Source organism: Styela clava, chromosome 5 (genome assembly GCF_964204865.1).
Source record: "Styela clava chromosome 5, kaStyClav1.hap1.2, whole genome shotgun sequence".
Taxonomy (NCBI): domain Eukaryota; kingdom Metazoa; phylum Chordata; class Ascidiacea; order Stolidobranchia; family Styelidae; genus Styela; species Styela clava.
In genome coordinates, this window is record NC_135254.1 from 7,582,378 (window position 1) to 7,599,207 (window position 16,830).

Here is a 16,830-nt window from a genome sequence, read left to right on the forward strand (position 1 = left end):
CTAGACCAATTAAATTTGTCAAAGATTAAACATAGTACTAATTAAATCACTTCCATTTCCGTTTTTTGTACTAGGAAAACACTCTCACATACTTACATACACATACTCGTAACGCTGCGTAGGTGAAATCGCATTGCGACCTCAAACAAGAAATTTGAATAACATGTTGTTATTATTAGCCTCGCATCCCAGTGTTTCGAAGCTGGTACTGTGGCGAGAGTAAATAATTTTAGTATTTTTCCAAACAGCTGTCCTGCATTTTACTCAGTTATTATTACTTATCGATCTCGATAAGTATGTTGATAGGTATTTGTTTTTTGTCTGTTGGACACTTTCGTATATTACGCGATCTCACGAAAGCGAGGTTGAATCTGCTCCAAATTTTGCATGCGCGTTCATCGTATCTCGGACCAGAAGTCGTATAATTAGCGAGTTATAGAATAATTAGTGATGGGCACGCGGTGTCGCTTTTAAGTCAGAGCGAAGGAATCAAAACCGCAGATCGATAAGTCGGTGGTCTCTGATCTCCATCTAGTTCGAGACATCGAACAGTTTCACAAATATCTAAATCTTGTGTATAATTTAATGCAGAGGTTCCTAACCTTTTTCGTTAAATTCCTTCATTTACCCTCTCCATGCATGAAAAACATCACTGTCCCATCACTAATTAATTAATAACTCGCTAATTATACGACATGATTCATCCAAAACCAATAGGCTTCTGGTCCGAGATATGATGTAGATTCAAACACGTCTTCGTGAGATATCGCGTGCATCTAACAGACAAACAAACAAATACCTATCAACATTCTTACCGATCTAAAGATCGATAAGTAATGAGGAGAAACATTGATATTTTCGTCACTGAATACACAGTTTCAATTTGTATCACTGAACCGGTATTTTTGATTTAGGACTACATTTTTGGCTTCAGTATGTATAAATTTTAAACCATATATTCAGTTTTACACTATCTATTTATTTCAGAAAATGATATGGTTGAATCATGGATCTGATTGACGTGACCATGCTTGTATGTGATATATATGTTTTGAATATTTCTATTTCATTTCGAATTGTATGGAAATCACCAGAGGTTGAAAAAGTCTGTGAAACAATAATCTCAAGCTGCACGAAATAATTTATTCTCTTCTACACCTTTTATCATGCATGGGACTATGCTGAAATTGCATTTACGTATGACATACGCTACGCATACCAGTACAGATATGGCACAGGAAATTATACTGCATACGTCAGTAATCAGCTTCTTGTGGTTCCAATTTTTAAACGGTTGAGTGAAGCGAACGTTTTATTTTTCGTTCCCATGCGATAACGCTAGGTAAGCAAGCAGATACGTGGAATGTGTATAAAGATATTAAAGTGTAATTTGCAATAAAAACCAAATTTAGTTAAAGGTGAAAAAAGTGCGAGTACTACATTGATATCGGATATCGTTCAGTTATCTACTTTCGGGTTCGGGTTGAGTTGATTGTTTAACTCAACTACCTGGAATTGTGGTTCTGTTCTGTGTGTAATTGTTTGGTTGTATCAATCAATAGAAGCGACATGCAGTAAATGAAGGTAATAAATTGGGCGCGTACGCGGTTTATACACAACATTGGTACTTGTTAGCCAATTATGTGGGTTGTTCAAAATAAAATGAAAAATTTAACTTCGCGTTACTTACTTGAATAAACGCGGTATAACCAAAATGACAGAATTAAATATGAAAGATATTAGCATTAGAAGTATGATAAATTTGACTAGTTGGTTTCGGCACCAATAAATGTTGCCGCGTTTTTAGCTTACTCTTGCCACTTATTAACAGGTGACACTGCATCGTTTTAAATTTAGTCAATGGCCGCATATCTTTTATGGCTGTAACTTCTACAACGTTCAACAGTCATAAGGAAAATTTTGATGAAAATAAACATTGTGGAAAGTCGTTGAAGACAAGAAGTCATTTATGAATACACACAAGAATGCATACAGGAGAAAAGCCCTATGCTTGCGATTTGTGCGGAAAATGTTTTATATCGTCCGGTAACCTAAGGGTTCATATGCGAATCCACACGGGAATGAAACCATATACATGCAAATTTTGCGAAAAAGGCTTCACATCGAATAGCCATTTGAAACGGCATATTTTAATTCACACAGGAGAAAAACCATTCACTTGTGAACATTGCGGAAAATGTTTCAGAAGACGAGAAAATTTAAAAATGCATATTTTGACTCACGCCGGAGAAAAACCATTCACTTGTGAACATTGCGGGAAATTGTTTACACAAGGTGGAAGTTTGAAATATCATATGTTAACTCACACCGGAGAAAAACCATTCAATTGTGAAAATTGTGGAAAATCTTTCACACAAGGTGGAAATTTAAAAAGGCATATTTTGACTCACACCGCAAAAAACCATTCACTTGTGAACATTGTGAGAAATAAGACACATCCAAATTCACACTAGAAAAAAGGCTTATGTCTGTGAGCAGTGTGGAAAATGTTATACAACTTCTTATGCCTTGAGGACACATTTGCGAATACACGCAGGAATCAAACCATATACTTGCAAAACGTGTGGGAAACGTTTTACGAGTTCCGGATATTTGGGCAAGCACATCCGGATTCATACCGGAGAAAAACCATTTACTTGTAATCATTGTGGGAAAAGTTTTGCAGAAAGTGGAAGTTTGAAAAGACACATCCGAATCCACACCGGCGAAAAACCATATGCCTGTCAATATTGCAGAAAATGTTTTACACAGTCGAGTAGTATGAATAAACATACTCTAATTCATACTAAATCAGTAAATGCGAAATAATTTGCTTTCACCTGGTAAGGTTCAGTTTCGAAAAAAAATTTAAATGGTCTCATTTTCATTGTGATTCTAGACGAATATTATGGAACAAGTAATTGGAAACAAAAACATGGAAAATACACGAATCAACGTTCGAATTCATATTGCTAATTTGAGAGCATTACGTAAAGAAGTGGTTCCTAAACTTTTTTGTACCATCGTCCCCTACAGTAATTTACACAACTTCATCGCCCCCCCGAACTACAAAAGATGTGAAGTCAGAAACGAATGTCTTACAGATCAAATAAACAAGAAGACAAATTATATTTCATAGTGTTTTTTTTATATTCTTCAGCGTGTTTTGACATTTTCAACTGGTTACTGATGGATCTCGTTGTTTTTAAGCTAGTTCTGTGGCGAGGGTAGATAATATTAGTATTTTGTGCTACATTGTGTTTAAATATTATTTGAGATATTAAACGCATGCAGAACGGTTGAAAATATGTTAGGAATTCCTATAGCATATAATGGGTTAATTCTGAAACGCCTTGCTGTAGATATGATTGGAATTAGAATATCATATAACGGTTGATTGAAGAACGTTACTTACGTTCAATTATTACTGGTTTCCATCTATCGTATATCTTGTCTGGTTATAAAAGGGTCAAAAAATGCAGCAAACGACTACATCAACGTTTATTAGCCACAAGGAAACATCCACATATAAACTCCACGTTTGCAAACATTGTGGGAAACATTTTAAAAGAAAAAGTAATTTACAAATACATACGAGAGTACATACAGGAGAAAAACCTTATGCCTGCAATTCGTGCGGAAAATGTTTTACATCGCCAAGAAACTTGAGAGTTAATATGCGAATCCACACAGGAATGAAACCATATACATGCAAATTTAGCGGGAAGTGTTTCACGTCAAATGGCAATTTGAAGAGACATATTTTAACTCGCGCCGGAGAAAAACCAGTCACTTTGTAGAAAATGTTTTAGAGAAAGTGGAAGTTTGAAAAAACATATTTCATCTCGCACTGGAATCAAACCATACACATGCATATCCTGTGGAAAATGTTTTACGACAGCCGGAAATTTGAAAATACACACACGAATTCATACCGGGGAGAAGCCATTCCTTTGTAAGCATTGCGGAAAATGTTGTAGAACGTTGAGTGATATGGAAGTTCGTGACAGAATGAATACAGGAATTAAACCGTATACATGCAAATCCTGTGGAAAAAGTTTTCCTCAAATTGGACATTTGAAAAAACATGGATTGATTCACACAAGAGAATAAACCTTATGCTTATGAATGGCGCAGAAAATGTTTTACAGCGTCGAGTAATATGTGCTAATTCACACTGAGCGGGGAATGCTTGTTAATTTGTTGACAAGGTTTACTCGCAAAAAGGAATTACTTGATTTGCAATTTGATGAATAAGCACTATATAATCAATCATAAAGCACTTTCATAGGTAGCCTGGACAAAAAAGTCTAAGATTTTGTTGATTTCGATTATCCTATCATACGTTTTGCATCAAAAACAGCTACAATAACCGTATTTCAAGCAGAGAGAAATCAAAAATGTAAGCAGTATAATACTAATTGCGTATTCAGATATATTTTTTGCACGTATATTATATCCAATAAAATTTTCAATTGAGTCAAGGTTTGGCTCGAAACAGAAAATTGGGCTCAAAAAGTTTGGATTTCATTATGGTCCTCTTTTTTACAAATATATAAGTCATATAGTTGGGTGTATTGTGTTCTTCTCCACTTATCCATTATCGATCTATCGCCTTCACACGTTGAAAATTCGAAGAAGTCGTTGTTAATTGTTAAATTGCGTGATTTCTTTTATTTTATGTTTGTTTTGATGACTTTCACCCGTTCTGATAATTTAATATTGTAAACATACAGATTTCCTGGGTCAGTTATATTTTGCCGTGTTATGTAGAAGACTATTCAGGTTGGACTGTAAAAAAATTCAGGTCAAATCTCTGGCAGCAGTGTATCCAGGGGCGTGCCAAACTAGTCTGCTGCCCGGGGCGAGTTTCTGATAATGCTGCCCCCTTATACCTGACTTTTAAAATATTTTTGCGTGATAAACAGATTATAGATGTCGTCGTACACGAGAATAAATCAAATAAATGTCAATTGAGAAAGAAACGTTTGATTTATTAAACTAAGCATCAAAAATGTTGCAATTGTAAAACATAGGAAAATTTTTTCTGAGGTCAAGGGTCGGGGAAAACAATCCTTGTTGAATAACCATCACCACAGAACAAAGACTGTTAGCTTTTAATTAAATAAGAACACATCTAGAAGAGCATGTGTAATAACGCAAACTCTACAGCTTGGTTCTGCTGCCCCCTATAATGTGCTGCCGGGGCGGTTGCCCCCTTCGCCCCCCTCTAGGCACGCCACTGAGTGTATCCATGGCCAATTTTTTCCATATGTACAGAGAACCCGCAAGGCCATAGAACAGAGACTCTCAAATTTACCGAAAACAAATGCTGCGTATACCGCAATCACCAGAGCACGTATTCCAAAAAATCACAGGAGCCTGTAGCAAATGCTGGCAGGGAGCATGTATTCTGATAAAACTCATGCTCTGTTTACGCTTAGTACAGACGAACCATTTATTCTAAAATACAGATACCCTGTGTCCGGAAAATTTATACGCTCTGTAACTAGCCAACACGTACTCTTCTTCATTCGCCAAAACATAGGGACTTGGGGTCTCATTAACCCCTTACAGCACTTAAACTGGACCACATACACGTGACGATTGAAAAGTATGAAACGAAATTTATTGCAATGCCTTACTGAATCCACAATTACACTTTCTCGTTTATTGCAGATTCGACAATCGCTATTGCTCTTTTTTAAACATTAACAAATGAACATCCTCCTGTGATGTATTTTCAAGATACATTCTTTCGATTACCGCGGTAATAAGCTCCTTATCAGCACAACTAAAAAAATATGGTAGGGACAACAGAATAATATAGTGTTAACCGGGACATAATGAGCTGGCCCTAAAACGCCGCTTTTTGTATAAAGTAATAAATTCCACATCAAAAATTTACAAATGCGGTTTAATCCCATGCTGGCTGCGCCCCTGATCCTGCAGTTAAAAGAGTTCGAATTTATTTGTGAGTGATAGTATTTACTATGAATGCCGCAAATGCGATTTGCATGCTTTTTTCCTTTTAACTTCTACATCAAATATAGCCCAATTTCCGGGAAAGATCTAAAATATAAGTTAAAGAAACCAGTTTAAGTACAATTCTTGAAATACACGTATATCAGGAAAACGATCACGTAACTTAAAAAACAATAACTTAGCATGATCACTAAAGGTGTTGAATGTAGCAATTATGACATTATAATTGACCGACCTGTTTGAACTTGGTAATATTTTACATGTGAATACAACATCACAGTGACCATCAAACTTTTATATAGGACATTATCTGCATTGTATTTTTACCTTTCAATAAATTCCAAAGTCGGCCTTGACTTCTTCAAACACCTCACACACTCGTTAATAGCAATTTTAAACACTGTTGATGTAATAACAGATTCACCTGAAACACAAATTGAAATATGATAAAAATCTGAAGAGCATCAGAACACAAGCTTTACATTATTGACCAAACAAGATTCCAATTTCTGTCACTGGCAAAAGGGCACAACAAGTTCTATCAAAAGGCACGAAGCAAAATATTCACTGCACACATTAACTGTCAGGAAATCATTTATACTAAGATACCCCATACCATTTCCAATCACTACTGGTGTAGGTGGAAGATCTTCTTAATCAGCACCTTATGTAGTAAATAAATCACAAAGTTTGATAACCGTTGCACATCTTTCAATAGAGACATTAATTAGACACCGGAACGTATTATGTGTACCAGGTTAGGGTTAGACCATAATTTCAGGTACAGATACTACAGGAGTCATCTGGCTAGTCCCCAAACTCGCAATATAACCAAATAAGGGAAATTGGAAAAAAAATTATGTTAGTATAAATATTTCTAGTTTATTTCGAAATGTACGAAAATTACCAGAGGTTAAAAAAGCCTGCGGAACAAATTTCCTAGGCTGTACTAAATATTTTCATCTCTTTCACAATTTTTATCATGCACGGGACTATGTTGAAATTGCTTTTATGTGTGACTTATGCTACCCATACAAGCAGTGGCGTATCTAGGTAAAATGGCGCCCATGGCAAAGGTTAAAAATGCGCCTCCTACTTCGCTTGTTTCTTTTTTTATAGTTTATATGAAATTGATTGCTCTCAACCACGCAATTTAATTACATAATGACCAATTTAATAACGGCACACACAATAAACAGTGGGCGATCGGGCAAAAACAAGATTTTAGAATAGTACTTTTCGTGCCTTTCTTGACTCAAATTCGTCAATGATGTCATTAAAATTTGTTTTCTTTGTTTCGCCCCTCTGTATACCTAATATATAAAGCTAGATCACACAACCTTTCCTGGCTCATTTAGGATTGAAGATGTGACAGAATTAATTTTAGTTTACTAAACGGTCGCTCGCAACTTGCTATGGATACTGTCACTGTCAGCAAAATTTGCAAAGCTATCCGGAGATTGGGAAATACACTTTTATCCCCATATTCGACTATGAAGGTAAGAAGATCTTCAGGTCGCAATAACTTGACGCAGGTATGACTTGAAATCAACATTTTGCAATCAATAATTTCTGCATATAATTGCTTGCCGTCAAGATCATCACTGTAAACCAGGGGTCTCGCGGGCCAATATTAGGGGTTGCAAGTCATTGGCGGGCTGCACATAATTTTAGAAAGTTTAAAACCGAACTAATGATACTTTTTATAATACAAATCGAGCCGTGATACATCTTTCGAATAGAATATAGCCTTATTTCCCCATTGCATTGCATCTCAAAAAATTCAATTTGAATATTTCCGGCGCCATTGATCCTTTTGCGCTTAGCATAAACTTTTCTGCGTTTAGTTGACATTTTTCTAATTATTAATAAATTATAGGCCTATTAAACGATCGAGTAATTATGAAATTTATACGTGTTAGATTATAATATAATTTAGTCTACACGTGTCTCACAATAAATTCTGTTACATAAAGAATATAATCGTCAAAACAAGCTGTTTTGTTACTTGAAAAGACTCTTTGTGACACACACTGTTTTCTCGTCAAAGTCTATATCAACATATCTCACAACTTCTGAAACCTGCTCTCGATGCGCCTGGCCAGGAGTTTAGTCAAATATAAGATCATAGGGCTTGACTTTAATTTTTTTTTATGTTAGGCTTTTGAGAACATGAGATGCCATAAAAGGCGACCAAATTCATCTTGAACGCCTGGAGAAAGATAAGAGGTTGAATGTGGATGACTTTCAATGAAACCGAGATGCTCTCGCAGCACAGGGTCAAAGACGGCAGGGAATTTCATTAGGCCAAGAAAATAACCAACATTTCAATCACTATCTGCTTGAAGTGATTCCCAGTACCGTATCAATATAAGTTCTTTCATGTTGAATTATGCGGTCACCGTCAATTGCGCTAAGTGACGGAACAAACGGCATTGATTGTTGGCTGACAATTTTTATCGACTTTTGTTGAATTTGTTATTATTTAATTAAAAATATGAGTTTTAATTATTTTCAAGTTTTATTCAAACATTATTCTGAAAAGCAACTTGAGCACCCAATCGAACTTGACTTGAACGTGACTCGGACTTCGGTGTAAAATCGGTATTCAGAGACCAAACTCGAGTTTCGAGTTCGAGAAGGGCTCAAGTTTAGCTTGAGTGGCTTCAAGTACGACCTGGAGTTGGCTTGGTATTCAAATACGCACAAAGTAGCAAATTAAGATACAAATTTTGCATTGTAGTGCTCGGTGAGTTGTGGCCAGGCACATATAGGCCGCGAGCCGAGGCAATTTATCTTTCAGTTTCGTAGCGCACATAAGGTAACTACCTGAAAATGATTTTAAAATGTTCCTTAGGAATTTAGTAACAAATATTGCCTTGTTCCCACTTCCAAAAGTTGCACGTTTTACAGAAAAGACGCTTTTACTACAATAAATATGTGTTACCATCTGTCCTATTTTCTCTACCTCTCTTTTCAATATCAGATGTACTACTACTGCTCGCTTTCGCGTTGAGTAGCCTTTCCATAGTTTTTTTCAGTTGTTATTAGTTCAGGTATTCTAAGGAGGTGTTGAAAAGTATAAGTAAGATATTAAACACTTGTATATCCTTACCATAAATAGCAATGTTAGTTGAGCACTAGCTCATAGGACGCTGTTAAATAGGTACGGTGCGGTAACTCCAAGAAAGGCTAGACCTAGAATAATATGTCACAAACAACGGTATTTTCTGGCTTGCATGAAATGTTTATGATTAATTTAATGACTCTTCTTGACTATTCAGCAGACTTATACTACTATATAGGCCACAGCATATTTGGAAATAGAAATTAATGGCTGTTTCTGTAATGCACGGTTGTGTGAAAGAGAAGGAAATAATCAATTTTACTAATGTCGGTTGGTCTAAATCTAAATTCATAGAGTTGACAAGAACCTGGCAAGCAATGATAAGTTATGCCGGAGTGGAAAGAAAGTAGCATTGGAAACGATTGAGAGGTGTCAAATCAAGTTGTAGACAGACAGTTGATGTTTTGAAATATAGTCTATAGTCCATACTCATACTGTCATAGGGCATTTCAGACTGTGATATATCAAAATTTAGTGTAGATACAGTCTAGTAAAGGTATGCAAACACTGCTGGACTGTAGTACATGCAATGAGCATATATACGCTCATTGAGTACATCAGATAAAATGCATTATGTATTCACGGTATTAGTTAGTATTTAGTGGTATTTTTACACTCATGCTGTTCCAAATATGATTTCTTCCTTATTTTAGATACTGTACTACAAAAGAAAACGGCAATGTTCCACCAATCCGACCTAACGCAGACTCTAATCCCTGCTGCTATCAGTGCTATAAAATGGATTAAACAAGAAGTCTTGAAGCGTAAAGGTATATGAGAATCATAATAGTTGAAAACAGCTTAGGTGGGCTATTCATATTGAAATACTTGAGCACTTTTCTGCAATTGGAACTGCCCATCAAACTCATGTTGGAGACTTCATTGAGGTTTTTAATTCAATTTTTTTCTCAACTATGAAGATCTTTTGAGGTCAACGAGGCATTAATAAATAAAGCTGAGGAATTTGTTTGTTCACTGTATGAAGAACATAAACTAAAAAAAGACTAATTGTAATATTTCTGTTCACTATGTTATGTACATATTGTACATTCATTTAATTTTCTTGACTTTTCCGGTAAATTTCTAAGTGAGAAATAACTGATTTATTTGTGTTTTCGTGCTCACGATGTTAATTTGTGACTTCATTGCTTAAAAATAAATACGTTTGATAGCTTTTATAAAATGGATGTAGCTTTTTATGCTGTTCTTGTTGTAAACTGCTTGTGGTTATTACATAAAATTTATTCGCTAACGTGAATCAGCGTTGTTGGTGTCGCTGCTTTCGAGGTCACTTGCGACTCCTGTCACACAATTAAAGTATTTTTTGTTGTTGGTTACATGCCATATTTTTTGTAATCTACCTAATAAATTATGATTGACTGAGGAAGTCCGATTTTGGTCAGGCAAAACATTACAGGAATACATTTGTGTTAGTGTGCTGTAGGGCTCTCGAATTGCATAGTTCTTATGTATGTGTTGTAAACTTATAGTTATTGAATTTCCGGGAACCTCTTATATTCAATTTCGCATCAGGATTGTGGAACAGGCTGTAATGCGTTCAGTATGTTCATTTTCACACAAAACTGAAGAATTTATTTAGTTACCAGATGTGCGCTACGAAACTCATTTTCTGGGCTTTTTCAAGGCTTCGTCTCACGGCCCATATCCGTGGTAAGGATCTACAAGTGTTTAATAACTTACTTATACATTTTTCAACAACGTCTTAGCATAACTTAACTAATAATAACTAAACAGGGCTATGGAAAGGCTGCCCACCTCAACGCGAGGTCGAGCAGTAATAACTAATATTCATCCGCTCGCTAACAGCTGATTCGATTCAATTGTTACGTCATGCAGAAGTCATTGTTCATTGCCGAAAATGTGGAGAATATAGGACAGATCGTAGCACATATTTCTTGTAGTAAAAGCGTCTCTTCCGTAAAACGTGCAACTTTTGGAAGTGGGAACAAGGCAATATTTGTTACTGAAGTGTTAAGGAACATTTTAAAATCATTTTCAGGTTACAGTTACCTGATGTGCGCTACGAAATTCACTTTCTAGGCGTTTTTCAGGGCCTCGGCTCGCGGCCTAATAACATTGAAAATGGATGTGTTATATGTCGCAGAAGTTGCGAAAATGGTCAGACGGCATACAGGACCTCGTCGATACCTGAAAGATCAACAAAATCTACTTGAGATTTTGACCGATGTACAGTTTGTGGATCGTTACAGACTCACGAAGATCTAGCGAAAGTCAACAATAGGGGTTCGCCGCTACCGCCACTATTGAAATACACCGTCGTGCTCCGTTTTTACGCAACTGGGTGCTTCCAAGTTGTATCGGGAGACCTTGAAGGAGTTTCTCAGCCAACTGTTAGTAGACTGGTGAGGGAAGTCAGCAGAATCATTGCAATAAAACATGATGACTTCATAAAATTTGCCACCAACCCACAAGATGTTCGAACGCAGGCGATCAAGTTCTATCAGAAATCTGGATTTCCAGGGGTAGTTGGCGCGTTGGACTGCACTCATATAAAAATTCAGTCTCCTGGAGGTCAGCACGCTGAACTGTTCAGAAACCGTAAGGGTTATTTTTCCATTAACGTTCAAGCGGTGTGTGACGCGGACATTCGCTTTTCATTTGCGAGTTTGAGCTGTTGCTTGGTTAAGGGCCAATGTTGCACCTGGAGTGTACTGGATCAGGTGGAACTCGTAATATCTTTTTCGAAAGTATGAAATACGGTACCGTACTATATATACTATGCTGACTACCGGTACCCTTACTGTTCAGTACATCCGCGTTAAATTTTTGGATAAAAAATACGTTGACCCAGAGCAAAATGGACATACTTTCTCATTAATTTTGGGAGTGTTTTTACGTAGAATTAATGAATAAAAATTACGTCAAATTAGAGCAAAATGGACGTTTGACCTTTGACCCCAAACATTATTTTTATACTTCGTCACTAATTTTGAGAGTGTTTGTGCGACTTCAGATACCTGTACTGTTCAGTACATTCGTGTAAAATTATTGCATGAAAAATACGCTGATCTTTTCATCCATAATTAATCTCACGGGATTTCGATCAGACCAAATCTTGCAAGCTAGTATTTGTCGACAATTGTGGCGTTATAATATTTTGGCATCTTTATATTGCTGGATTATTGATTTTAAAACCATTTAAACCGATTTACATTGGTGAGCAATTGCAAACTTTAGGCGTACAAAATTGAATTCGCTCGCGTGCATTTTTGCGGAACGCTAGCACCCTCGGGCGTGCACCTGCCATGGAATCCAGTCTGGACTGTACCACCTGTGATGTGTCAACATGATAAGTTTGACAATATTCAGACTGGACCTGTTTTATTATTCCCTTTAATTGTCTATTTTACAGAAATAAAAATTAACTTTAGCTACCCACTACTGTACTAGAAAATGAATGGGCTAAAGTGATCTCAGCAGTACAATGTACAGGTAGGTTACGTGAACCCCTCACCAAAAAATACACAAAAGAGTGAACGCAATTCATAACCGAGCCATACCGTACCGGTCCCTACTTTTAACGCAATTTAAAATGAAACATAAAACCGTAAAACACATCAATTATTTCCTATGTCAGTATGTACAGAAGTATGATGTACTGTACAACGTACATATCTCATTATCTACGACCCACCGTATACTGCACTTATTAGTGAGATGATACTGTACGATTAACAGTTAACGTACCGGTAACCAGCACCGGACGGCCGTAATACAATACTACACTGAACGGCTGCGCCATTCAGCTGTATTATTCGCTGTATAATTAAGATTTGCTAATAACTAACTTAACTTACAATAATTTATTATAACTGTACTGAATACAATCTGAAAATGGAGGGAAAGTTTGCTCAGCTAACAAGTAAACTGGAATTAATGGAAAAGAGAATCACCAATAACTTGAAGATTGAGATAAAGGCAATAGTGGAAGATAGCCTTAAAGACCTTTTAGAAGAATCAATCAATGAGCATGATAGGAAAATCTCAATCCAGATAGATGAATCTGTGCTGAATAACACCCAGCAAATGGCTGAAAGGCTCGAGACCATGTTCAAGCAGACCGATAGTCTTGTGAATAAGGTTGATTCACTCAGGGAGGACATGAATGGGATTCATGCCACGAATACCACTCTTCAGCAAGATGTGCAGATGGTGCATGCAAGTCAAAATTTTATTAATGCTGAATTCGAGATACAAAAAGATTACCTATCTGATCTTCATCGCAAAATCGAAGAGTTGTCAGCCTCTAATAAAGCACTTATATCATCTCTGCAAAAAAGGTTCGACAAGGATTTTGAAGATTTGGCCCAATACGTACGACGTGAAAATTTGGAATTTCATGGTATACCCTACTCAGAAGATGAAAATACTGATGAACTTATAATAAAAATAGGAAAACTGCTAAAGATAAATGTGGAAAGGCTTGACATCTCAATCTCTCATAGACTACCTCGAAGAGACAAATCAAAGATCCCCCCCATAATTGTCAGGTTCACGAATAGAAACAAACGGAACGAATTTATTGATAGAAAACGTAATATATCCAGCATCGGAAATTTTGGGATACAAGGAATGAAATCGCTTTTCATTAATGAAAATTTAACAGAATTCAGGAATAACCTCTTATATAATGCCCGCAAATCAAGAAAATCAAATAACTATGAACGGCTCTGGACTACCAATGGTAATATTTATATGAGGAAGAACAAAGATGCCCCAAGAGTCCCAATCACAAAGCTGTCTGATATTGAAAACCTGAAGTAATCATCTTTTTTCAAGTAGGTTTCATTTGTCATATTATTGCCAAAAATGGCTCTTTTGAATTTCTGTTCTCTATGTGATAAGCCGTGTTTAAATAATTTTATCCCCTGTGATATATGCTATTCCAGAATCCATATTTCATGTTTTTCCAAATATTATCCCAACATTAGTCCTGGTGCAACTCACTATTGCTGCACCAATTCTGAACAAATACCCTTTGATGATAGTACTGATCCAAATAAGAGGGAAGTACAACAAAAAGTTTTAAATACTAGTGATTTTGAGTTTGAAAATGTTGCAAACTGTGTCTCTATGAATGAGCGAAATGACTTATTAACTACTTTCACCCAACTGAAAAAGAATTCCTTGGTTATTGCCCATTTAAACATTCGATCCATCCAAAAAAATATTGATGAGCTGTCAAGACTTGTATATGACCTAGGTTCATCTCCATCCTTCATAGCTATTTCTGAAACCAAACTAAAATCCGATCCTGTAACTAATATTAATTTAGATGGCTACGATTTCTATCATACACCATCTAGTACAAATGCTGGCGGTGTTGGCTTATATATAAAGACTTATTTCTCTCCTAACTTTATTGAGGATTATTACCTAAATGTTGCTGGATGTGAAGAACTCTGGGTTGAGGTTCCTATTAGAACAGCCAAACCCTATTCTTTGACTGTGGGTATAATCTATCGCCACCCCAACTCGGATCATCAGGAGTTCTCATATAAGCTACAAAATAGTCTTCATAATTTAACTCATGATAAGAAATTTTTTTTTATAGTTGGTGATATAAACATCAACCTCCATGAAAATTCCAACTTTACGAAGCAGTACCTAGAAATGCTTCAATCCCATGCCACAATTCCATTGATTACGCTTCCCACAAGAGTGACAAGTAATACTGCTATTTTACTTGATCATATGTATACAAATATTATAGATAAAAATATTAAACCAATTGTTTTGCATGATAATCTGACAGATCATTTTCCTATTTTTTGCCATCTTGAGATGAATTATGTACGCCCCAGGCATGTTTCGGAATTGAAACGGGACATGAAACATTTTAATCTTGACCAATTTTTAACTGATGCCCAATTTATTTTTAGAAATGACATGTTGAGTACTGAGGTAGGAGCTGATAATTATGACATAGTTTTTAATGAATCTGTCAACCGACTAAGAAATTTAATTGATAAATATGCCCCCTTGAAAAAAGTTAGTAGAAAGGAACGTCGATTGAAGCAAAAACCATGGATTACACCTGGAATATTACGGTCTGCAAAAAAACGAGATAAATTACATAAAACTTTATTTTTAAATGGCACTGATATTGAAAAACGCCAATATAAGAAATATTCCAACACTCTCTCTCATATTAAAAATAGAGCAAAGGAGGAGTACTTTGCAAAATGTTTCGATAAGTATAGAAAAGATTCGAAAATGACATGGAATACCATCAACTCAATCATTAATAAAAAATTAAAAAAAAATCATCCGAACACTCTGCGTGATGAGACTCTTAATAAATCAACTGAAGATCCAGTTGACATTTGTAATGTTTTTAATAATTATTTTTCCCAGATTGGGCCGACGCTTGCCTCAGCTTTTTCAAACAGCAATTACGATTTTATGAAATATTTAAATCAACCCATTAAATCGTCAATGTATCTAGAGCCCACCACCACCAACGAAATTGAAATGCTTATTTCCACGCTTGCGACTGGTAAAGCAGAAGGTCACGACCGCGTTCCGGTCTATTTGATTAAAATTTTAAAGACCATCATTAGTCCAACCCTGTGTAATCTTTTCAACATCTCCATGACCCTGGGTATTTTTCCCAGGCATTTGAAGGTTGCCAGAGTTGTACCGGTTTACAAATCTGGAAATAAGGAAACCGTGTCAAATTATCGCCCCATCTCGGTACTGTCTTGTCTTTCAATTCTTTATGAGAAAGTATTACTAAAGAGACTGAAATCTTTTTTGTACAAAAACTCAATTCTAAATAGGGACCAATTTGGCTTTAGGGATGGACATTGCACTTCACATGCTATATTAGATATTATCAGCCATTACTATAACGTTATAGATGAAGGCTCATTAGGTTGTAGTGTATTTCTGGATTTGAAAAAAGCATTCGATACAGTGGATCATGATATCTTAATTACAAAACTTAATTACTATGGAATTCGGGGAGTAGCCAATAAATTGTTCAAAAGTTATTTGCAAAATAGACGTCAATTTGTAAGTTTGGTTGGTTGTCAATCGATAAGTGAAAAGGTGTCGGTAGGGGTCCCCCAGGGCTCAGTTCTGGGGCCTACCCTTTTTTTAATTCATGTAAATGATATTGTCAATGCCATTAGGGCTCCAATTAAACTTTTCGCTGATGATACTAGTGCTACTTTCGCTGCAAAAAATCTGTCCGACCTAGAAAATATAGTTAATAGGGATCTCTATTGTATATCAGAATGGCTAATTAAAAACAAGCTAACTGTCAATCCTAGTAAATCCCAAGTCTTATTGATTAATTGTAGCAAAAGCCTTAAAAATTCGAACCTCACTCCAAAATTTATACTAAACGACTCATTACTTAGTATCTGTGACTCTGTCAAATATCTTGGAGTTATTCTAGACAATAAGCTAAACTGGCATAGGCATATTAATCAACTTGCAGGTAGACTGTCCAGAGCCATAGGTGCTATGTCTAAACTGAGACCGTTTGTATCTGAAAAGGTATTAAGAACCGTATATTTCGCTCTATTTTACTCACATCTTCAATATGGAATTGTGGCATGGGGTTCTGCCCCTAAGACTTATATGGATAGGATTAGAATACTTCAAAATCGTGCAGTAAGGTTAATGAGTGGTACTCGTTTTCGTGAGAGAATAAGTCCCAGTTATAA

At 36.0% G+C, this 16,830-nt stretch overlaps 1 protein-coding gene across 1 annotated transcript; it reads left to right on the top strand.

Moving 5' to 3' along the window:
* The first annotated feature begins 1,735 nt into the window (after positions 1 to 1,735).
* Positions 1,736 to 16,328, top strand: LOC144411728 (uncharacterized). Its single transcript, XM_078112702.1, has 4 exons — positions 1,736 to 2,465; positions 3,781 to 4,110; positions 12,526 to 12,586; positions 12,960 to 16,328. Exons 1-4 carry the CDS (start codon positions 1,986 to 1,988, stop codon positions 13,916 to 13,918), a joined length of 1,830 nt encoding a protein of 609 aa, XP_077968828.1. The 5' UTR covers positions 1,736 to 1,985; the 3' UTR covers positions 13,919 to 16,328.
* Positions 16,329 to 16,830: the final 502 nt, after the last annotated feature.